The sequence below is a fragment of the Elaeis guineensis genome, chromosome 4 (genome assembly GCF_000442705.2).
Source record: "Elaeis guineensis isolate ETL-2024a chromosome 4, EG11, whole genome shotgun sequence".
Classification (NCBI taxonomy): domain Eukaryota; kingdom Viridiplantae; phylum Streptophyta; class Magnoliopsida; order Arecales; family Arecaceae; genus Elaeis; species Elaeis guineensis.
The window spans coordinates 2,458,945-2,484,839 of record NC_025996.2 but is presented as its reverse complement, the minus strand read 5'-3'; the positions used below and the strand labels follow the sequence as shown (position 1 = coordinate 2,484,839).

Below are 25,895 nucleotides of genomic sequence, written 5' to 3'. Positions count from 1 at the left end.
TCTGATCGATGCAAAGCCGACTTCTCTCTCCATCATTTTTTCTCGATCCATCGCGAAGGCAGAGGGGCGGAGGGAGAGTAGAGCGAACCAGGCGGGAAAGAAGCCCCTGCTCAAACTCTACGAACCCTAACCCTAGCTCTGGGAGGGAGAAGGATCTTGGTGCTGGCGGGGGCAATGGAGCTCCAGAACACGGTGAAGGAGGCCCTGAGCGCACTCTACCACCACCCCGACGACACCGTCCGCGCCCGCGCCGACCGCTGGCTGCAGGACTTCCAGCACACGATTGACGCCTGGCAGGTATTTACGCCTCTCTGCGCTTCCTCCCTCTTTGGTTCCGATCTCGCAATGTTCTTTTGGTTTTTCACCCCTCTGGTTTTCTTTCCCTCTCTTCTTTGGTTTTGATTCCCGTCTAGGGTTCTGTTGTAAAAGTTTCGGAAGGGAAAAATACATTCTTTCTTGATGGTCGGGGATGCGGACCAAAAGTCTTGGCCGATGTTGTCTTGTTTCAGAACTTGAAGCTTGTGAATAGAGTTCCTTTCTTCTTTCTTTCTTGTGTATTTTATTTTTTGAATGGAATTAAACAAAATTGCGTGAAGACTGAATCTTTATAAGAAAATCTTGTAATTGATGAGATAGGGCGTGATAACTGACCCTTATGGTTTGTCATGATGATGGTTTCGACTGTCCTTGGTTCTACTTTTTTTTTCAAGAAAATTAAATCAGGTTCGAGCTTTTATGGTTGTAGTATCTTCCATTGTTTGGTTTTGTTTTTGTTTACTGAAATAGGGATTAACAAAAAGATTTTCTTCCGTTATTTCTTTGTTGCTGGCAGATGATGGCTTATTGCTTCTTGATGAAGTTCTGTTCTTTCTGTTTTCCTGAATTGCAAGGAAAGGTTATTTGCTTGAGGAGTAAATTTTTACTAGCCTAATTGATATTGTATGGCATGTTCATCGACATTTATTTTTTCGTCATAGCCAATTTCTTCTCTGGCCATCATTCCTTTTTTTGGGGTTTAGAAAAATTTGTCAGTTTTCCTCTACAAGAGCTGTATTTTCCTACCATTAGATGGGAGAAGGAATATCGGTTATAGATGGCGCTGTGCTATCACAATAGATTCATGATGATGCATGGCATCATGATTTCCCATCTAGCATGACTTGTTCCCCAATATAACATCCTTATTCATATTTTGTTAAACATGGATCCATCATTGGACGTGCTACATTAATTTCAATCTATGTTGTCATCCAATATGCTCTGTCTATTATTTGATGGATGGTATCGTGGTTGGTCTTCAGGTTTTCGGTAGTGAACATCAGGAAGTAGTCATACCTGAGGCTAAGAACTTCATAAACTTGTCTGATAGATTGCACTTTTTAACCTACAGTGCTGTTCCAGTGAGGTGGTTTTGCAATGCTAAATATTAGTGTATAAACACCGCAGATGCATGTGCAAAATTCCTCTTTGGTGGTTAGAGTAATGATTATCAAGTTTTTCTAAAAGTTATATATGTGATCGTCATATAAAGTGTAATATGAAGGTAAACTCTTGTGTGTTATTGAGTTTCAGATTTGAGAATCCTCCTTCCTGTGCTCCAATCCTTGGCCTTTTCTGATCATCAACATTCACTATCTAAGGGTGAATTTGTGGGTTTGAGATAGCACAGTTATATTGAGATGATTAAAGTTATATATGAATGAGAAATAGGTGTTCAAATATTATCGAGATATTTGTAGTAGAATGGGCCTACAAGAGGGTTCAACTTCAGCTCTCAATTTATTTGCACATGTCAAAGTAAGTTAATTGATGACACAGGCTTCATTTGGTATAATTTATTTGCCTATCATTTTGTTATTCCTTGATAAGGTGATAATGTCTATTTGAAATTATGGGAGATGGCTCTAGAAGAATCTACAGGCAGCTGAACCAAATCATAGTATAGATAGTGTGTAAGAATGCCAAAAAAAAAAAAAAAAAGGAGTTCTTGCTATATGTAAGTTGTGCATGCAAAGACCCAACAAAATTAAAGGACAAGGGTTAGGATGAGATTAATTTTTAGAGTTTTGGGATCATTCCATCTTTTTTAGACTGAAAAGAGACATCAACAGACGATAACAGGGCTCAGGATATTGCGCAAATCTGAATGTTGAGTAATGATTAGGATGCATTATGTACACATTGCGATGATTAGAGTGTTTGTGTATTTTTTATACCAAAGATAGCATTAGAATTCTGTTAGATTACATCAGTAGTGGATAAAGTAATGGAATTTAAGAGGTTGTAGTCAAGTTAACAAAGTCTAGATGGGGTTCCATGGAAGAAGGGTTTCATATGTGTGCGGAAGTATGAGGAATGAGGGGGAAGATCTTGATGGATGTTGTAAAAATTGATTCAAGAAAGGTTGTCATTGACAGAGTTTGCAGACTTTGATGGAGACAACTAGTGAAGACTGGTTTGTGCAGCAAACTCCTAATAGGGTAAAGCTTGTTAACTTTGGTTCTGGATTATTATGATTCTGTTTTTCCTTTACCTTTTGATAACTGATTCCATGTCATGCATTTTGCTTTTATTTCTGGTGAAACATTATAAAGATGTAGGTTCTTTCATTCTGTTGATGACTTCAAATTTCTCACAGGTTGCTGATAATTTACTTCATGATGCTAGCAGCAATATGGAAACTCTTATTTTTTGTTCTCAAACACTTAGAAGCAAGGTAATGTTAAAATTATTTACAAAAGGGTCTGTCCCTTTGAGAGCTGATAATTCTTTAGTTGTTTAAGTGCCAGTAGCTTAAAGCTTTTGCACATTGTGACATATAAGGTACAACGGGACTTTGAAGAGCTGCCTTCGGAAGCATTTCGTCCTTTACGTGATTCTTTATATGTGAGTATGTCGTATATTTTTATTTAAGATAATTAGTTTTAGACTTTTAGTTTCATTCATGGGACCTGGAATCTTTGTTATTTCTTTTTATTTAATTAGTTAATGTAGCTGTCACCTGAATGATAACTATAGTAGTGCTTCTTGAGTCATTTTTTTGCACGTTGGAAGCTGGCACATGCGTGAAAGCTTTTGGGCTCCTGAGAACTGTATTTCATTTAACTCATGAGAACTATTGTTCTATTTATTAGGATTGAAAACATCTTATGGTTATATCGAGTTACTTATCTGTGAGAATTCATTTCTTACACTTTTAGGGGTTGTTTGAGAATCCAGCGGGACTGGGCTGGAATCATGCCCATTGGCCTGCTCAGCCCATATTCTTATAAAGGCCTATCCTAGTTTTAGCCTAAATCTAATTTGTGGGTCTGTTGGTCTGCAGGAAAGACTAGTGGAGGTCTTTTTTCTCCTCCCAAAGGATTTGGGCTGGAGGGGTATTGGGTTGGTCTGGGCCCTAACCAAATAGACCATCTACTCCATGAATCTAATAGGAAATCTAGCCCAATCCCACTGAATTTCCTATACAGGCTTTTAACGGGGTTGTGGGCCACATTCAATCCACTTATGAACATGACCAAGGGAGCTATATAGGGAAAAAAGTATTGGAGCTTTAAGATTTATTTTGCCATTACCAGGTTTGGTATTTTTTAGAATCTAATACTTTGGTTCTCTTGGTGTGGCATTCGCAGCAATTCTTCAATTTGATTTAATTAATAAAGTCTTGCACTGAATAGAATAGGATATAGCTTGGTGTGTCAGGGCTTCGCAATTGACCGCTCTTTGGAGAAGAAATATATAAATGAGAATCAGTAGGAGATATTAAAGGAAGCACCAGAGAATATTCTTTTCTTTCAGAATGCTTCATTTGGTTGCTTTTTTTTCCGAAATGCTTTCGCATCTCATCCAGTTTGGTCTATCAGATATTGAATTATGAAAGTGTTACAGATAAAGGAAGAGAGTGCAATGGAATATATATTTATATGCTGAGTAGTTGTTTGCATTTGTCACTCCCATATAATGTATCGATGTTTAAATACTTTCTCAGACTGAAATGCCCTACATTAAGGTGTAGTTGTATTAAAGAATTGTTTTAATCTAGTTCTTATTCATCCTTCATCCTCGCAAAAGCCAAGTATGTTATATGGAACAATTAAAGGTTGGTATAGTGATTCAGTCAAGATGTTGCACAATATTTATTGGAGGAGAGCAACAAGTAGCAAACTCCACTTTCATTATCAAAATGATATTCCACCTGACATTCATAATTGAAATGATATTATAGCTTGATTTATGCACTTAAGTTATGCGTGACTTGATTTTTAGCTACATTAGTAGCACTTCTTTTTGTTAATGTTAGAATTACATAAAAGTGTACTGGTTATTTATTCTTCCACCCAGTAATGACGGCATCAGGTATAGAATTTGATGAACATTGTAAAAAGAAATGAGTTCTATTAGTTTAAAATGTCTCATGACTTACTATTAATGATGGCCTGTGCATGTTAAGTTGTATGATGTTGACTCAATATGCTTCAATAACCATTTTCATTGTTTTTGAATGATTTACAGGCATGATAGGAATATCCTTTCTTTTTTATATCAAGACTATTGGAGAACTTTATGCTGATATGTGGACATCTTTTGGACCTTCTATCATACTTGATTGTTTCTTATAAATGAACCATACACAATAAGCTGCTTATCTTAAGCATATACTAACATGAACCAACCAATATAAAAGAAAGCAACTCTTTAACATTTAAGGGTGAGCCTTGGTGCAATGGTAAGGTTATTCCATTGTGACCTAGAGTTCACTAGTTTGAATGGAAACAGCTATCTGTATGCGGGGTTAAGGCTGCATACATCTGACCCGGCGGGTGCCTCGTGCACTGAGCTGATCTCAAACTACCAAGACTTGGCTGTTTGAATATTTGGTAACTTTAAAAACAATATTTATTGTACAATATGGGAATGGATCCGATTATTTGAGCTATTATCATAGCAAACTTTAGGCCTTAGGCTTACATGGTCGGTGATTTTCTATTTATATCTCTTTCTTTTGATTTGCCTACTATTGCTGAATGCAGACGTTGCTAAAGAAACTTAGCAAAGGACCTCCTAAAGTTAGAACACAGGTAATTTTAAGGATATTCATATGCTAATAGTTTGCATTTCCTATATTTATAACTTAAGTCTTTTTCATTTTAGATTTGCATTGCAGTCGCTGCTTTGGCTGTGCATGTATCTGTAGAAGATTGGGGAGGTGGTGGCATTGTTAGTTGGTTAAGCAATGAGATGAAAGCTCATCCTGAATATATCCTGAGTTTCCTGGAGCTGCTCACTGTCTTGCCACAGGTATAAGCCAAAGTGCATCTTGTGATACAGGTGTTGGAAAGCATCTTTTGCCGCCATCAGTGATTTTTTAAAGTTATTTTTACAAACACCCGCTTTCTGACCATTTATTTTGTTCCCTATGTGTTGGACAAAAAAATAGTAGAATATCAGCTAAAAATATTGTTGGTTTGAATCAGTTTTTGCGTCTTTAGTGACCTTACGTGCTTAATTTCTGCTTGTGAATACACACACACACACACACACACACACACACACATACACAGATATATATCTATATGTATGTATATGCATGTATGTATATGTATCACATTAGAAAAGTTTTTTTCTTTTTTTTTTTGGTTATATACTTTTGGATGGTATGTATTTGACTTTTGGGGTCCAATCATTTATCCTGCATTTTGCAAGCCCTTATTAGGAATAAGATCACTTTTGCTGTGCAACAATATGGGAGCATGTGCGCTTGCTTGATAGTGCGAACATTTGCTGTTTCTCTGCTTTTTAATGCACATTAGTTTTCTTACCATGTCAACATTCATATCTGCATTTTATCCTTTTTTTTTTAATACTAATTCATCCTGCATTTGCTAACTCTGTGAACTCCTGTACTTGTGGCCCAACAGGAAGCTTTCAGTCACAAGATCGCAGCTCGGCCAGAAAGGCGTCGCCAATTTGAGAAGGAACTTATTTCATCGGCTGAAGTTGCTCTTGGCCTCTTGACTGCTTGTCTAGGGTTTGATGAATTGAAAGAGCAGGTAAATTAATGCTTTTTTGTTTTTAGTTCCCATAGATTCCTTCCATGCAAAGCTACAATAGGCTAGATCCTTTTGCATTATTGACATAATTTGGTGTTATGACCACAATTCTGATGTTTCATGGACCACTTACCTGGCTGTTCTGGCTGCTGCAAATTCAAAACCGAAGGAGTTTCACACGCAGCATGAACAATGTTGGATCTGTCCCTTTTTAAACTTAAAGGCGTGCATGCAACTAGGTCTATGTTATCTGCCTACTAGCTATCTGTATGTCCAAAGTTTAATTTATCTTGCAATCATACAACACCATTTTAGTTGCCTGATCTTTTATAAAGTAGTGATCTTACTCTTTGATGTTTGTTTTAATTCCTGAAAAAGAAAGTTAATTGCTTTCAGGATGTATGTAGTGTTTTATTGTTTTCTATTCGTGTAAACTTCTAACCTTTTGATACCAACATGTAAATAATCATGTGGTGCAAATACCTAAAACATGCCCATGTTTCCAGCATTGAAGCATATGCCTCAAGCTCAAGCCAGAAAAGTTCAAGAAAACAAAGGAAATAACTAAAATGATCTGACAAACTGGCTTTGACCTTTTTACATGCCTCTCTTTGGAAGCTCATAACCTCTGTTGAGCACATTAGCTTTTCATTAGAACTATGCAGATTCTTATTTAGGAGCTTTTCAAGAGGGTGACTCCTTAATCCATACCTTTTTTTTAAAAAAAAAAAACCTCTGCTCATTTGTTTTGACCTTCTATGGCTTCCATAAACAAAACCACTGTTGTACAATTTTACTAAAAAAAAAATCTGGGTAGTTCTGAATTGGGGTCTATTTGCTTTGACAGAACACTACAGAGGAAATTGTTATAAGACTGTATTCTTTCCCAAAAAAACATTCATTAGACATGGAAATGTTCTGTTTGCTACTGCCATGTAATTTCAATTTGATGGTCTTGCACTATTATGAAATGGAAAAAAAGTTTGTGCAATGAAATCATTAAGCGTAGTGGAATTTGTTATTCAAAACACATTCGTTATTAGTTATGTGGATTTTATAATGGCTGCAACGTAATTCCTTCTTTTTGCAGGTTTTGGAGGCTTTTTCTTCGTGGCTTCGTCTAAGCCGTGGGTATGTGTTTTCTGGTTCTCAAATATATTTTTATGAAATTCTGTGACGTCTGACTTGTTGAAGCATACATGTCTTTAGTTTCCATCCAAGACTGGTGTTGGACCAATATGGGAATCTGGCACTAGGTTTGGTACTGGTAGCAGCGAGCCTCTCAGTATTGAGGGTGCCAGCTCATGCTGACATCTGCTGCATTGGCAAAGGATTTGTACAGGTCAATATCCCCGAGAAAGGGATTATGTTCTCTCTCTCTCTCTCCTCTCTCTCTCTCATGTGCACCCCATTCATTAATGCATATCGGCACCTGTTGATATGTTGCTATCTGGCATGGCAGAACATGAACTTAGGGGTGTACATGTGCTGGAGAGAGCGGGTTAGAACTAATTCAAGCTTGGCTTGTTTTATAGTCCAGCTGAGCTTAAGCACAGTCATTTAATTTCTAAACAACCTGAGCTATTCATGAACAAGTCATTTAGGAGATCTTGTTAGGTCTTCAAGGCTTTCGTCTATATTGTTTTGTAATCTTGATTGTATTTTAATTTATAATTTTTATTCCACATAAATTATGTTAATTGAATTAAATAATTCTAAAAACATTTTTTTATAGGTTTGTGTAAATCATTTGTTTCATATTTCTAGCTGAATCAAGCTGCTTGGATGAGCTAACCCTATTCTAGCTTGGCTTGTTTGTTAACTGGTTGAGCTGAACTTAAGTCAGATATTGCACTGAACTTGAGCTGGCTTGCTTGTTTGACAGCCCTAAATGCAGAGTGTGTAGTGCCAGCTGGTGGGTGGTGAGGCTGCCAGTGGGACTTAAGTCTTGTGCATACATAGTAAATTTTATTTTTATGTTTTGTATTTTCTTATTTCCTTGAACAACCTAACTCAAGAAGCATGAGTGTATACACCCTTTATTCCATCTGAAGAGGCTGCTATCATATTGCTCCCTGGAATTCAAAAATTAGGTGGTATGTTTCAGGATTTCTGCAACAGTCCTTGCTTCGCATCCTCTGGTGCATGCAGCCCTGTCATGCCTGAACTCTGAGCGACATCTGGAGGCGGCTGTAAATGGTATTTCAAATACAATATTTGAGCACTATTTATTGGACATAGACTACGTTAATTTGTTTCTTTAACTTTTTTCTATAAATTAAGTTTTACTTATGTGGAGGTTTGAAAACCCATATACTTAGCTTCTAGTATCTTTTGATATGCTTCTCCTATTAACATGAGCTGACTTTGGGGATTTTTTTTATGTATATATTGATCTGCCAGAAAGATTATCAAGTCTTATATTGAGTTAGCCTTGGTATGTGTCATACACAAAATAGATGGCTTGAAACATTCTCATGGGTGACAACTTGTTATGTAGAGGAGGTATAGTGATTTATATTTTCATTAAGAAAGCAAACTATACTGTTTCTTCAGAATCATGTAATATCAGTAATTGTCAGCTAATGCCAGGTGCTCTCTTTCATGGAGAATGAAAGGTCAAAACCTACGTTTCTTGATGATTTACCTCCTTGGTTGATATGGATGCTAGGGCTACAGCTATGATATATAAAAGAAAGGACTGTTGTCAGCTTAATAGTTTAGATAGATAAACTGGAGGATATAAATCCATGAAGCAGTAGGAACAAGAGTAGATCTGGATATGGTTTTTAACAGAATTATTTATATTTAGATGTACCAGTAGTAGTAACAGGCACAAAATGTGATGAAGCTTTGCAGTATCTAGATATAGAAGGTTTGTGTGTTTGTGAAAGTTGGAGCTACTTTGCCAAGTTTTTTGTGACACTATGTTGGCAGTTTCTAAAACAGTGGAACAAGGGTTAAACGGTACAGGAACCTCATCAGGATGGTATTAGCTGGTATGGTTAGGTTCTGTACCAATGCATGATGTGTGTCCTGGTGCTGACACAATAAAAATGAGATGATGTAGCATTTGATAATATGGACCGGGCCCGAGAGATGTACTGGTAATGGAACCATGCTGGTATAGTATGGTACAGCTGCCATGGGCTATTATCTAATGGTACTTAAATCCATGTATGGAGTAAAGTGCAAGTACCAGATTGTGATGGTTTGGCCATGTGCAAAATAGGCAAGAGCTGATTCTTCAAAGAGACTGAGTGGTGCATTTTGCAGATCAACGTAGTGATTCATTAATGGAATGAACTAATGAAGACTTGGATTGCAGTGCCTAGATGTTTGAAGAATTTAGTGTTGGATTGGTAGAAATTGTGAAGTAAGATTCGTAAACCCTGCTTAAAATAAGTAAGGTTTGCTGGTTGATTGACATGTTTGTCTTTGTTCTCATAATGTAGTTTTATGGTTGTACACTTTGTGATGGCACTTTGATATTTCTGGTGATACTTTTAACACAAACAAATACTTCATGGTTTTTTTTTTTCTTTTGTTAATTTATTTTGCTATTTGTTTTGCAGTCATATCTGAATTGATACATCATACTGTATCTGTGAGTTCTGGTGGTCTTCCTGCACAGATGCCCCTAATTCATGTTCTTGTACCTCGTGTCATGAGTCTCAAAGATCAGCTTAGAGACTCTTCTAAGGTATTAGATTAATTAGAATTTAACTATATCAGATTATTTTGGCGATGGCTAGTTTCTTTATTTATTCCTGCATGGAATTTTATGAGCAGACTTTGGTGCCTTTAGTGTCCTCTCAAATGTCATGTCTTCAAATCAGTATTTTTGATGTGTTGAACAAACATTGGTTACTTTTAAACTCCCCTTGCAAGGATGCATGATGCATGCTTGCTTAACATAAAAACAATGGTGGTAACTTTACATTTTAATTTGCACTGTCTGATAGATGCATGCATACATGCATATCTCTGTGTATGTGTGGCTGTATGTATTTATTTATTTATGTCATATAATGTCCAAGAAACGATTATAAAATGATTTGATTTGGCATAGTGGTATGGATTGCTGAGTAGACCTCAGGGATTGAAGTATTAATTTGATAATATCCTTGAACAAAATATTTGAAGCATTAAATCCATGACTGTTGTCAGTGGTTCACAAGTACTTCACAAGGCATAACAGAAGGATTTTGGCATGTGCAGATAATGATCCTGGGGTAACCTAAAAGCACGTCCAATAGAATTTTTTATTGCCTTTGTCCTGTTTATGTTGATCAAAATACTATGGGCATCATATAGGGCACAACCTTTCGCAAGAGACTTAATTTTTCTCATACAAGCATTGGGATGGTATTCTACGGTTACTAAACCCTGCAAATGACTGAATCCTGAGAAGAAAAGTTCCAACTTTTCCTCTAATTTTTTCTTGCATTTCTTGCACAGCACACCCTTTCACACCTTCTGTTTACGAGGCTGTCTTTAAGATAGCTCCTTCTTGACTCCTATAATGCTGCAATAGTGTGGTCTATTGCCTCTCTATCTGCTAAGGTGAAGTCAGCATTGAGGTTATTGTTTGAATGAGTCGACTGGTGCTAGGTTCAGAGAGGGCCATGAGGACATAGTGCTGATGATCATAGGGAGGTCCGGTTGAATTCTAGATGACCCACAGGAGATGGGGGCAACAGTATTCGAGAAGATGAGTTGAGGGTGTTGTTTCAGCCCTCCATGACCCTCGGGGGAGTGACATAATAGTGTCAGAGAAGAAGAGGTTGAGTGTCATTTTGAGGTGCTTGGGTCCGTGCAAGCAAACCTCCTCGATTGGGAGTTTCATGGATTTTTTCAGGGTTTGAGAGTGGTGATGGGCCATTAGGTGGCAACAGCCATGGGTTTGGTGGAAGGGAGAAGAGAAGATAAGAACTTACAGGTGCTTATGAAAACATGCATTTAAGATTAGAATTTCGAAGAAGATACTTGGTAAAATTTGACCAGATTCATTCACAATACACAGTGTAATAGATGAAGAACCATATTTGGATGGTTGGTTCTTGCGAAGCCTTGAAGTGGATGAACTCAATAGTGTCTGTGAAGTTTTGGTTAGAAGGATATCTGGTACAACTTTGATATAGAGGTTTGAAAAATATAAGAATGTTTGGTTTGAAGAAACAGATCTAGTCCTTGACCGGGTGCAGCAAGGGTTAAAAAGTCAAAAAGTCTACAACATTTGGAGGACATAGTTCTTTACTGTATGGCCCAGTTTTCTAAGAGAATCAACTTTCTGTTTCCAGACTGTTTTGCCAGGTGTTTTTCTGGAATATTATAGCATGATTTTTTTAAAAGTGATTGCCATCTTCTGATCAATTTTGTTAATTTATTGCTTTCAGGATGAAGAAGATGTGAAAGCCATTGCTCGCTTGTTTGCAGACATGGGGGATTCTTATGTAGAGTTGATTGCAACTGGTATAAGTTGTTCTTCTGATGCTGCTTTCTTTTCACCTGGGAAGTTCTTGTTTCATCCATTGCTGTACCACTGCTAATTTTGTGCAGGTTCTGATGAATCAATGTTAATAATACAAGCATTACTAGAAGTTGCTTCACACCCTGAGTATGATATTTCTTCCATGACTTATAACTTCTGGCACATTCTTCAGGATAATTTGACCAGAAGGTAATCATATAACAAATGGTCATTTTATTTTATTTTATTTTTGTGTGGTTTTGGTTCCAAACAAGAAATGATTGCTTGTATTTTAAGCATTATAGGGACTCCTATTCATCTTATGGATCTGAGGCTGAGGCAGAAAGGAGCCGGAGGTTACATGTTTTTCACTCACCATTTGAAATGCTAGTGTCTCTGGTTAGTTGATTTTGTGGAAGATGATCGAATATTTGTTTTATACGTGATAGATTAGTTATTTTGATCGATTGGTGAACCTGTAACATGCACTCATACATAAAGCACCATGTTAGCTTCATGGTTCTTGGCTCATCTTTTCTTTATATTCTCTCTTTGAGCCTATAATTTTTTTTTTTTTTTTTTTGCTAGGTTAGTTTCCGAGTTGAGTATCCACATGACTATGAGGACCTTTCTGAAGAGGACCACAGGGATTTCAAGCATACCAGATACGGTAATTAATAGATGTTCATGGAAAATATACTTAGGTCACTGGTTCATGATCAGCAGATATCAACATTTTTTATTCTGTTCTTTGTGCTATAAATGTCCAGCAATCACTTAACTGCTTATCTGATAAAACTATCTAACAAAATAGCTCTCCAGTTGCTGCTTTCTGTGACCAAGATTTGACTTTCGTTTAAGAAGCTCCACCTTTGTTTCCTCTTCCAGACATTAATGTTTATTTACCATAGTCATGAAATTAATGATTGTAAAATCAGCTCATTTTAGACTGCTATAGAGTGATACTCATTTTGTCAGTGACAGAGGGAGAGTAGACCCATGTTGTGGACAGAACAACTTGTGACAATTATGACAGGTTGTCTTTGAAAGTTGGCGAGAAAGAGTCCTGTAAATTAGGTAGGAGTAAGGAGAGGAATTGCAAGAAGAAGTGCTTGGGAATCTATTTTCCTTGGAGAATCTAAGTTTGCCATTTCTTTGTTTTGGCAGAAAGTCAACAAATTTGGAAAGCATATTTCTATATCTCTGGGAAACTTTTCCTTTCTATCAAAACATTCTTTTTTCCATTTGCTTTTCCTTAGATTTCCTGGTGACCAAATAAACCCTGAGATAAATGTCAGTAATACAAGATATCCAATTTAGTTTTATTCTAGAAAGTTCATTATGGTGGCTGTTTTCTTAGGTAATTTGGAAAGTTCAGGGTGAACGCTGCAAAGCTTAAAAGAGTTGGTAGCTACATAGAGCTTATCCAGAAGGTGGAAATTCTCCCTAAAACTTTCCCTACTTAAACCCACGAAAAACTTCCAGTGTGTTTGCTGGTGTCAGATGGGTTTTCATCGACTTTGCTTATTATCAAAATTTACCTAAATGAATTCTTGTTCACATCCTTTCGTTATTTTATTTTTTTTTTCTTATCAATATAATGACATCAAGTCAAGCAAGATAGATGTTACACATGGCAAGTATTTTCGCAAGAGGTCCTCTCTCTCTCTCTCTCTCGTTTTGTTATGCTATATTTTTTCCTCAAGTTAATTTGTTTCATGGTTCTTTTCCATTTTATTGATCTGAATACTGCAATTCATAGAGATTTTTTTATTCGATATAATAAGTCCGAATCTAGCCTGTTGGATTCAAAAGTCAATATCTTTTTCTTTTTATGCATTAGTTTATTGCCGATGACCTGTGGCATCTAGCACTTCTACAAAGTAATGGAATCTGTCCTTTTGCTAGCGGTCAGCGATATACTCATTGATGCAACTGCAGTTCTTGGAGGAGAACCAACACTTAAGATTCTCTTCATGAAGCTTGTACAGGTAAAGTTGTGAGGCTGCTTTTTAGTGATATTTTTTTGTGTTGTTTGTAGATGTAACCCTTACTTACAAATATATAAAATTAAAGACATGTTTTGGGAAGGTGCCAAAGTAAGCTTTTCTAACTTTGAAATCTCAATCTACGATCTTTTGTTCATCTTTCTCTCTCCTTTTGCGTAAAGTCAAAAGGGTCCTGATTCTTTGTAGGGTTTTTGTCAAATTTGGTCCTCATAATGTTTCATTTTTCTTGGGTGATTCTTTAGTGCACAACTTAAAGGATCTTATACAGATTGTTCAAGTCTAAACTGGTCATCTCTTTTTGACCTCTTATATTACAGGCTGTTAGAAATTGCAGTGATGGTGAAAACTGCAAATGGCAGCCTGTGGAGGCAGCTCTATTTTGTATCCAGGCTATAGCTAACTCAGTTTCAAATCAAGAAGCAGAAATACTGCCCCAGGTATGAGATATAAATTATAGACTAATTGCAAAAATGGATCAGATTATGTGTCTGAGAAACGTGGTAATGTTTCGTCAGTGATTAATTTGTATTAAAAACCATCAGATGCGAGATGCCAGTAAGATCCACTGCATGGTTCCTCCTCAGTTTGCAGGGTGCCAGGGGCGTGCACCTATGCCATGTGCCTGTCTGGCCATGGCATGGTGCATGCCATACAATAAATAGTGCCAGTGAAGCCTTGATTCAAGTAGCTAGAATATTTACCTTTACTTGTCTGTTGAAAGTAGAGAGCTCGATCTCTATGACAACACTTAAATGGGGTTGTTTATGACTTCGCCATTGTCCATCCATGATTTGTTGTAGCAAGCAAAATACCAAAAATTTTAGTGTTTTTTTTTTTATTTGTTTGGGGGAAACTAGTCATTTGATTTTTCTATTTGACAGCATCTACAATGTGATGTGATACTTGTGTTGCATCCATCTTCCTTGGCCTTTTTAGCTTTTGTCTTCTAATTTCTTTTTAATGTCGTCATTACACCTCAATTTAGCTATCTCCACTTGTGGATGCTTTTGCTAACTGTTTTTTGCTTGACAAATATACACCTTTTATGATAGATTAAGTTCATATTGTTTTTAATGCTGATTTTCTCATGTTCTTTTCATAGTCATGAAGCTGTCTAGGATGTAGAGGTGCTTTGCATAAACTATATCAGTTGCTTGTGGCCAAAGATGTCATCAATAGAAGCAGATATCTGATGCTTCATGTTCATAATGATTTTCCTGTAGCTATGGACATTAAAATAGCTATATGTAAAGTGTATCGATTTTTTTGCTTGCTTGAAAAGAATGTACTACTCTACTCTAATTTGTCTGTTCTGGACAGGTTATGACATTACTTCCAAAGCTTCCTCCTCAACCGCAGCTGCTACAGACAGGTCCAACCTCTCTTTCCCAACCCACACATGTGCGCGAGCAAATTATCAGTAAAAGAATCACAATTATTCACTGATATATACCCACCTCATCATTTTTATAGCAAAAAATTAAAAAGTAAGACCATATTTATTAATACAATTCATTTTGAAATTCTCCAGTATGTTCTACCATTGGAGCATATTCAAAATGGATAGATGCTGCTCCAGTTGAACTTTCAATCTTGCCTCCAGTGGTTGATGTTCTTACTAGGGGCATGAGTGCATCAGAGGATTCTGCAGCTGCTGCTGCTCTTGCATTCAAGTATATATGTGAAGGTACAGTCCTTCTTGGTGACCTGTTATTCATGATCAATTTCTTACTGCTTTGGATGCACTTGCTGAGGCTGTTGTATCGTCATTCCTGTTGAATTGAGTAAAAATTATGCTACCGGATAAGCAACATATCATCCAGCTGATCACAAGAAGTAATTATACGTAGTTTTTGACATTTTTCCTACTGTGTTAGCGGCCTGGAGGTCAATATGATTTGTGCACATTATCTCTTGATTCATTAGAAACCTATTAAGGTTTACTGAACTAAGGGTTTTACAGATGGAATTTTGTTTTACTTGTAGTGATTTGTGAATACCAAATGAGCATTAAATCTTTAAAGAAAGCCATCCATTTGTCTACCCACAGCAAAATATATATTTTGTTTTCCATATGTAAGCAATACTAGCAAATGTTTGTCATCATTTTCGTGACTTCTGATTTGTCCGTCTTTTTCTCTTTTGAACCTCATGTAGCTCCTTCTTTACCATTTGAAATGCTTAGAAAAGTGCAGCTGCTCCCTTTTGTTTATGACCTCCCATGAGTATTTGATGACAGGTGAATGCTGTATACCTCAAATTCTATGAGAGATCCCTTTTCATCTCCATGCAGTAGCCTCTAAGTTAGATTTTAACAACCTTCCCTATTTTTAACACTTCAACAAATTGTAACATATCAAAGCATTACCACTTCTAGCATTATCTGATGGTTGCAATTTGTATTTAGCTTGGTATCTGATATCAGCGTGTTGAAATAATGCATACTCAAAATGTTGTTCATGTATTGCTGGCTGAAGTAACAAGCAATTGATGATTTTATAATTGCATAAATTAACAAACATCATTAGAGCATCCCCCCGTCCCCTCTCAAGAAAAGAAAAAAGGAGAGAGATATCCGCTCATTTCCTCTATCAAAATTTTCACATGAGCTTAGGTAAGGACCAACTTATCAGGGTTCAAAGTGCAGGTGGGACGGACCATGCCGGTTGGTTGTTGGCATGGAATATGTCATGCCGACATGCAAAGTGTCAGCCTTTACCAATACATGTCATATAAGAGACAACAAATGGAGGTTTAACCCTTTTTTTAGTACTAAGCAATATAGTCATATCCATCCGTGCTAGTATGGTACAGATTGATATGGGTCAACACTGCTCAACACTTGGTGGCTTGTCAGCTACCTGGTGCTGACCCAGTGCCATGTGCAAGTACAAATTTAATGTTGCACATGCTGCTTCACTTGAACTGGCGTTATTGGTGCTAAAAACCAGTAATAGTTCAAAATCTTGTTCGCATCATTTTGATCTCCTTGGTGCTGGAAAAATTAATTCATGGATTTTTGTCTGATGCATTCACATCATGCAGATGTGTAATGCTCCTATTATATTGCAAAGCAATACTGTACCAAAAAAAACTGCACCATGTGATGCCATGGCACACTATGCAATGTCAAAATCAGCAGGCTAAGTTTTGGAATAAATCCCCCCCCCCCCACCACATCCCCCCAAAAAAAAAAAAAAAAAGCTATATGTTTTGTAGGTATTCATATTGTTTCTGATGAACATAATTGACAAAATACATCACATTTTGTATTGCATACTACAAAATGATATAACAATGTAATGGTTTTCAATTCGACAGAAGAAATGAGAGGAAATAGTTTGATCTGCTTTTGTTGGTTGATCTGTAGGTGGTGACATCCCATTTCAGTTGTTGAGGACTTCTTTTAGATCTGCAATTGGCTATGGTGGTCATGTTTTAACTTGCTAATACAAATAATTTTCTGCATGAACTGACTTTATATGTATCAATTTGTGTTCTAGCTTGTAGATTGACCCATTGCAATATGGAGGGATGCCTATTAGCATAAATAAAGATAGGCTTCATATGAAAAATCGCATTCCATATTGTATGAACAAGACCATGTAACTCATATCGATTTTGTACACCGGTGCATACTGACTGTACTATACTGTATCAGTACAAAACTGGTATATGTGATATGGAGGTCATACTGACACTCGGTACACTGAACTGGATGCCATATTGGGCATTTCGACACTATAATAGGATGGTACGGATAAAGGGTCGGATATCGAGACAGTGAATCTTGCTCTAAGTTATGACTATAAAGCAAATTTTTGTATGACTTTGTGGTTGGGGAAATGCAGGTCTTTCCTTTTCTATTTTTTGAGTGCTCGCCAATAATTTTAAATCTATAACATTAAGTATATATTTGTCATTCTTTTACAATCTTTGCTGTAAGTATTAATCTTCTCCATGTTAATCAACTTCAACGCTTTCCCTCCATTTTGTTTTGGATGAAGAACCATTTTGCTTTTTTCTTTTAATTTTAAAATATTATCTTGCATCCTTACAGATTGCAGCAAGAAGTTCTGTGGGTCGTTGGATGGTCTTTTTCATATCTATCATATAGCAATCAGTGGGGAAGGAGGCTATAAAGTATCTTCTGATGATTCCATGCACTTAGTGGAAGCATTGAGGTTGTTTCATTCTCAAGATATAATTGTGCCTTATTTTCTGAGATTTTGCCTATCATGTCTAAATAGTGTAGTGTGTTGCACTGTATGAATGCTTCATACTCCATATTGCAACTGTGAATTTAAATTTGACTATTGGTGTTGTTTTCTTTATTGCAGTGTCGTTATTACGGAAGTCCCTCCAGAACATGCCAAAAGAGCGCTGGAGTTACTATGCCTACCAGCCATTAATCCATTACAGGTTTTGTGCCTACATTTTAGTATGTTTTGTAAATCATTTAACAGAGCGAGATATTCATTTATATATATGAACAAGCAGGAAATAACTAATCAAGGTGGAGTATCTCTGCAACAAGTTCCTGCACGGCAGCTTACTATTCACATTGACCGGCTTGCATGCATTTTCAGGTTGTAACTGGTCAAAGCAATATACTTAATTCTAATGCCTTTTCCAATATTACTGATTGGCTGAATCACTTTCAGGAATGTAAATCTTCCAGAAATTGTAGCGGATGCAATTCAGAGGTTTTGGGCAGTCTTTAAAGCTATCTTTGATCAGTAAGAATTGATTATCCAGCTATGTTTATATTTGACATTGGTTTCCTTAGTATGGGCACATATTTAATTGTAATGCAATTTTCATGTAGTCGTGCTTGGGACATGCGGACAATGGAGTCTCTGTGCAGTGCTTGTAAATATGCTGTGAGTATTATAATTTAGGCTCACCAAATTTTTTGAAGTCAGTCCAGCTGTTGGTTACTCTGCTATTCATTAGACAAATTATTTGGTTTATGATTTCTGTCAGGTCTATTATGTGACAGTGTAGGTATCATACGGACATCTTTTATTATTATTGATGAAATTATTGACTGTGCTTTATTTGATGATAAAAGAGATCCTAGACCTGTTTCAAGGTTAGTTATAAGTTTTTTTCATAATTTGATGGAACAAAGATTTTGATAGAACTTAATTTACCAAGTAGCCCACTTTATGGAGCTGTGGCCTTATAAGCCATTGGCAACATTAGGGACATAAATGAGTTTTTTATGTACTTGTTTTGTTTGTTCTGTCTGGACTCGTCTTTTTTTTTTTTTTTTGTATTTGTAAGACATTATAAAAATTGATGCTATATGTTGGGAGGCAGTGAGTTTTTATTTTGTTCAAAGATATGTCTCTCTTGTTTTCTTGTACTAAAGTAGTACGATTCCTTTGGCATAATTAGTATAGAAGCAGTCAAACAAATATAATAAAATGCTTATCCTTCTATCTGGTTGGTTGTGGAAGTATATGAAAGCCTAACGTGTATACCTTCGCAAAAGGACAAAGAATTGGGCAGGCAATGTGTTCCTTACATGGTCCTCCATATCTTATTATGGTTTGATATAGTGTTGCATGTGCCCTCAAGGTGTTTCTAGCCTAGCCTAGGGGGAATGAGTTGAGACGACTTATGAAAAGCCTATCTGAACGTTGATTTTACCATCTTGGAGGTTATGAACAACAATGGATTTTCTTAAGAATAGGATTAAAGACCTATTTATTCATAAAAAAGTTGTGAAAGGTCTCTTTGCTTCCAAGATTTAAGGTTTTATGAGAGAGAAGATAAAGAATAAAAGGTCAAGGTTTTAAATGCCGTGGGACGGGGCTGTCTTGATTTTTTCATGGAACGGGACGCGTTGCCATCCCACCCTGTTCTGACATTTGGTATAGGAGGTGTCCCAAAATGTCCCGATCGGGATGCTAGGGTTCTGGCGGGATGGTTCTGTCCCGACACATGGGATGATATCCTGTTCCAGTATCCAACAGGATCTGAAATCTTGTAAAACATGCAAGCATTGTATATTTTTCCTTCTCTTGCTAACTTAAATGGGCTTGGAGAGCGAAACTCGCTTTCCTTCAGCTTCAGCGACATTGAGAGTAGGGCAGATGTTTTGTTGAGGTTCAAATGGATCTTCCATGCATCTAGTGCTCATCTGGGAGCTATTTCTTGTTTCAAGGCATGAGGCAAGTGGTGGGATAACTTGTCTATCATGTTTAACTTTTTGTTAGCAGAGGGATCCACATATGAATGACTAGGACAATTGGTTCTTGATTTTACTAGAATTTAGAAAAGTTTAAAAAATAAGAAAAGTAGCAATAAATGGGTGGCTAAGGGTCCATGAAAATGCCAAGGTACTAGGAAAGTTCTAAAGGCCATCTTCTAATATCTTAGTGCATGCCAAGTAGAACTTAGCTTAGTTTTAGTTTTAATTTTTGTAGACAAGCTTAACTCTTGTCAGCAATTTCTCCCAAAAATATTACTTGTAAACAATTTGGTTTAATGTGAAGTTTTAGCATTGCTCAGACTTTCTTATGGGCCTTTATTTTAAGTAGTAAAATGCATGTGGACAAAGTGTCATGTCCGAAATCTGGGATACAACATGCCATGCTATCGTGGGGTACCGCCCATGATAATATGAAGCCAACAATTATAATCGCAAATAAAATAGAGGGTCTAAATCCATTATCCATTAAATAATTCAATAAAAATTGGTTCAAAACAAAATCTGTAACCTTAAAATCCACAAAGTCACTAACTATATATTCATAGTCAATCTAAGAATTAAAATTTTGTTACAAAATTATCTTGCTAGCATGATCTCCAAAAATCAAACCATTCTTTTTTCTCCGTGATCATATTTATTTTTTAAAAAAATAAAAGAGAGATGAGCTATTCCGGCTCAATAAGTAAATCTTACATTATCTTATCGGATCAAGTATATAAGTTTTTTATGAACAATGCGTCATTTAAGAAAATAATCAATATTACAAAATTAAGCATTTCGTAGTGTGATATGAAACGACAAGTCATAAAGCTAATTATGCATGCATAAATCATGAATACTCATAAATATGATTGCAAATAGAATCATAAGTCATTCTTGTCCATATATTTATATTGTAGTTCAAAACATTGATCACATACATTCGTGCTACGGTCATTTCATACATGTTATAGGGCTGTCATCATAATCAATAAGATATTATAATTCGTTTGCCTTACCAACTTTATACTCATCGGCATAGGGCCATTTGCTGATTGATCCCACTTTCTTAAATGTATCATAGTTATCTTAGAGCCTTTGAAACCTTTATATTTTTTTCTCAAAGCATATGTATAAATAGGTAGAAAAACATTAAAAGATATGATAAGATTTGTGCTTCATAGACATGTTATTTTCATCAAAAATATTAATGGAACCACTTCTCATAGCAAAGTATGATTTTTCATATCACATGCTGATCCTGGTTTTGAAGAAAACTATGATATCGAGCAGTCCATATGCATGAGAAATATGATAATTTGAAAATTAATGAATATAAGATCCACTTATCTTGCCTGTGTTAGAGCTTTCAGACTTCACAAGGCAAATTTGCTAATCCTATTTAAAATATTAAACAATAATTAATTTCCATTCAATGAAATTAAATAATAAGAAGAGACTGTTGATTGGGTGTATAGGTTTGATAGATTACCTTGGCACTAGGGCGGTTCCAGGTCTCTTGGCCGAGGTCACATGGGTCCATAAGAAAGAGATTGGACTTTGAATTAGGATTCTAAGGTCGGCTTATAGAGAGAGAGAGAGAGATGTCTTCTCTCGCTTATCTTCTTTTCTTGTTTTCTTCGAAGAAGGGAGGTGGTCATTGGGCGTGATCATGGTGGTCAACATTGGATGGCCGGTGGCAGCGGACAGCTAGCAAAAACCATTGGAAAAGGCTTGGAAAAATAGGGGACTAGTCCTTTTTCTTCTTTTTGGTGGTTGGTCGCTGACTAGTGGCCATGGATTCATTGGGAAGCATCATAGGGAAGCGGTGTGACTCAACCAAGGGTCCGATGCCAATAGGTGGCAGTGCCATTGGTTGGAAAAAGGAAGAGAAAGGCCAACAAGAACATGGGATTTTCTTCGCGATGGATTTTCGACGAAACTGGTGGTTGGTGTTGGTGCCTAAGCCTGTGGGAAGAAGGGGAAGTGAAAGAGGAAGGTTGGGGCTTTGCCTCGGCTCTAGTGGCGTCTCCAACCTCGTTTTCCAGTGGCCATGTTGAAAGGAAGCGGTGGATTCAAAGGGGGAAAGAGGAAGAAAGAGAAGCTATGCTTGTTGTTGAGGGTTGTGGAGGGGAGGGGTGGCTATTCATAAAGGACTTGGTTTTGGGGGTTGGGGGTTGTTGTGGATTTTAGGCCGACTTGGTGATGGGCTGGTCACTGGACTGGGCCATCACATAAAGGCTCTACCGTGGCTTTCCCACATGCTTTCATCTACTCGCTAAATTGATGATTTTGCACCATTTTGTGTATTTGACTACCTATTCTTATTTTTGGATATCAACATATCATTGGGTGCCATTTACCAGTTTTCTTTTACATAAATTTTTTGGTTGCTTGTAATGGTATTCTGCTGTAATCAGAAGCTGGACATGTGGTAGGTCTAGGTACTAATTGTAATGCCATATATAATGCATGAAAACTCGATATGTATTAATTTTCTTCCCTCTTTTTTTATTCAATTAAACTACTTGCTAAAGCTTTTCCCTTCTACAGGTGAGAACATGTAAAAGGTACATGGGAATCACCATTGGTGCTATGCTAGAAGAAGTTCAAACATTGTATCAGCAACACAATCAACCTTGCTTCCTTTACCTGTCCAGTGAAGTTATAAAGGTTTATTATCTTTGCTGTAATCCAAGTTTAACTATTATTTTATCATTTATTTTACTCACAGCAATCTTGATCAACAGATATTTGGGTCGGATCCATCTTGTGCAAGTTACCTTAGAAGTTTGATTGAAGCACTTTTCAGTCACACAACAAGGCTCCTCAAGTCAATTGAAGTAATCCGTTCTCTGAGTCTCCGTATTGAGTTACAGAGTCATAAACTGACTTCTTTTAGCATTTGCTAATCAAATGTCTGAATTTTATTCTTGTTTTTTTATATTGCAGGAGTTCACAGCTAGACCAGACATAGCTGATGACTGTTATTTGTTGGCATCGAGATGTATTCGCTATTGCCCCGATTTATTTGTTCCTTCTTCTATATTTCCGTCATTAATTGACTGTTCAATGATTGGGATAACCATACAGCACAGGTAATTTCATGACCTTCCCCACCTGCCTGCCTGCCTGCCTGCACTTTCTTAGACAGTTGATGTCATCGGAAGCTGTGAAATGCACAGCATTACACATATTAAATCCTTCAGGCATAATTGTTACCTGTACATTACCCTGCCTCAATTTGTAGGCATTAAGCTGTGATGAAGAACATGCATGCAGAAAAATGTTTAAATATTTTGCTATTTCAGAATATATATATATATATATATATAGATATATATGGTGTGCAAAATACTTAAGAAAGAAATGCTTTATCTTGATGACAAAATTCTAATTTTTCCCTATTTTCAGGATTTTTTATTGTTAGAAAAATTTTAATATTTTAGATAGCTTCTCATTGTCAAGTCTATGAGGTTTCCAAGCAATAGCTGTGATACGATATTCTACAAGTGACATTTATGTGCTCTCTCTCTCTCTCTCTCTCCTCTCTCTCTCTCTCTCTCTTCATGTTCATGTGTCATGCTAATTTTCTGACTTTTCTATTATTTTACTAGCTGAAACTTTCAAACGTGACTTTTTGAACACTTTTGCAAAATTATGAAGTTCACAGGCAATCGAAACTTAGTAAAATGCAGCAAGCTGTTATTTATTGGTTATTTCTTTGAAGATAAAAGATATTCTGACTATGACTCTCATAGAGTTTGTTCCACTGCTTTCTAGGAGGTGCCAGTAGCATGGTTATTAAGTATCCAGCTTTAAGTAATTTTTTGATGAATGTGGGCTTGTTGGTTGCAATTAGCTCTGGGGTCATGGGGATTACTGCTGCAGAGATTATTTGCTTTTTTATTAAGGGATGTAGTATACTGACAACTACATATGATGTCTTTCTTTGCTTTTGATGCAGAGATGCTTGTAAATCCATATTGACATTCTTATCTGATGTCTTTGATCTTGCAAACTGCTCTGCTGGAGAAAAGTACCAATGATTATAAATGGTGTAATACTTCCTCGTGGTGCAAGTCTCACCAGAATCTTGATTGCCTCTTTAACTGGAGCACTTCCATCTTCACGACTGGAGGAGGTTCCCTTTTTCTTCTGTTATTGTGTGTTCTCTATCATGATATGATTATTTATTTATTTGTCCCCCCCCCTTTGTACCACAGGTAACGTATGTGCTATTAACCCTAACGAGAACATATGGGGACAAGGTGCTTTTGTGGGCGAAGGAAAGCATTTCGCTAATACCACCTACGGCCATAACTGAGGCTGAATGTTCAAGCTTCCTAAAGGCTCTATCAGATGCAGCATCAGGATCAGATACTGCTGCTCTCACTGATACACTTGAGGAGCTCTCGGATGTTTGCCGACGCAACAGGACAGTCCAAGACATTGTTCAGGGAGCTCTAAGGCCGCTTGACTTGAACTTCACTGCTGTGTCCTGATTCTGGAGAAGATGGCCCATCCAAAGGCCAGACTAAGGGCAGCTTAGCTAGTGCCTGAGCCCTTGTGTTCGTGTATGATTATATATACTGAATTTTGTAGTGAGTTAAATGAGTTTGTTGTGCTACATTTGAATTGTTGCGTTGCGTCCAGCTCCTTGTTTTTTCGTCAGGAGTGGCTCAGCTGTTTTGAGTTGCAATTCTTTACGCGTTTCCCAGGTCAATGTACATTGTTGTGTGTATTCACATTGGTATAGAGCGTTTCTAGACATATTTTCTTCAATAAAAAAGAAAACATTTTGATCTCTTGTGCCTTAAAATTTAATCTAATATATTAGATAGGCAGCTAAAGATGCTATACAATTTGCTACGGTGTACTGTTGATGGCCTTTCTTCCTGCATGGTTAGCAAGGCAGAAATATCCAAAATGGAGAAAAAAATATTGATCCTTACAATCTGCATCGGTGTAATGCTGTTGGCTTTTTTTTTTTGCATGGTTACTATGGCAGAAGTTATCCCAAGTGGAATAAAATGTAACTCGGCCATGTCAATTCTGAAGGTCGTCGAGACTTCCAAGCCGAGTTTTCCCTTACGAGGGCATTCTTGACAGAAGCAGCTGAATGCGGGGTGTTCACATTTGACGGGAGTATTGAAGCCCTGGTTAGAGGGCCAAGTTTTCTATTTCTTTTGATTAGGGGTCAACTTGGAACATTTTATTTGTAATGGCTAATTGACTGTCCTTGCGCTTGGTTAGAGACCTTGTAAAAGATGCCTTCGTAGATGGGTATAAATCGATTTTCTTAAATACATGGAGATTTCCTTGAATATGAAAGATATGCCGAACGACCCTAAAAAAAAAAAAAAAAGGATGTTATATTGTATAATTGCTAATGTGTCATAGTTAATGCTTTTAATTCTGAACATAATGTTTGTTCCATTACTGTGAATTACAGCCATCTTTTTGGTTATTTGGGTCAGAATGTTAACATCATATCGCTTAATAACGATTACGGGGGAGAGCCGGTTTATGCTAGGAATTTATGGGGACCGGCACCATGCTGCGGGTTCTGCGTGGACCATGGAAAAGATGAAGTTTGGGATGTAATCACCTAATTTGCCCCTCACTAAATGTCTCTATTGACTGACTTTGTTCTCTCTAGCATTTGCTTTCAATCCTAAATGGAAGTTATGAGGGACAAGAAGATGCAACAGAAGACCACGTCATGTCTTTTGTTCTTGCTCTTCCCTCGGAGTGAACGAGTTGTTTGCATGTCAGATCTCATCAGTGACTCTTTGGTACTGCTTTTATTCTGCTTATATTTGTTAGTCTTTAGATTGTTTCATGTTTCATCTTCTCTTTAATATCCCAACCCTTTTTTTTCAGGTATGTTGGATGCGTCTCCCAGTGCCCACAATATCCGGGAAAAGATTTCTTACCTAAATTTTTACTGTACTTGGGTTGAAACAGGGCTAAGGTGCGCACGAGTTGCCACCGGCCAGTCCACCCTTGGTATCCATCACAAACGAGAGAACTTTCAAGAAGAAGGCGACGACGAAAATAACAGGTCACAAAATTCCCCCACTTATCCTTCCGCTGCTGACATAAGCTGATTCGGTTGTTTGGTCCCTACAAAGAAGAAACTTGGTCCCAAAAACTTG

At 37.0% G+C, this 25,895-nt stretch overlaps 1 protein-coding gene across 1 annotated transcript; it reads left to right on the top strand.

The window, feature by feature from the left end:
- LOC105033628 (transportin MOS14) lies at positions 1-24,541 on the top strand. Its single transcript, XM_073255299.1, is given in 29 exon segments — positions 1-297; positions 2,639-2,716; positions 2,824-2,886; positions 5,031-5,078; positions 5,152-5,298; positions 5,919-6,050; positions 7,141-7,181; positions 7,936-8,011; positions 8,144-8,249; positions 9,626-9,753; positions 11,450-11,525; positions 11,613-11,733; positions 11,829-11,922; positions 12,112-12,193; positions 13,432-13,514; positions 13,850-13,969; positions 14,853-14,904; positions 15,064-15,219; positions 17,593-17,716; positions 17,873-17,954; positions 18,033-18,121; positions 18,197-18,271; positions 18,361-18,415; positions 22,288-22,407; positions 22,485-22,577; positions 22,687-22,832; positions 23,702-23,775; positions 23,778-23,878; positions 23,961-24,541. Coding segments are annotated over 29 exon segments (2,964 nt in total). The 5' UTR covers positions 1-174; the 3' UTR covers positions 24,240-24,541.
- The last annotated feature ends 1,354 nt before the right edge of the window (positions 24,542-25,895 follow it).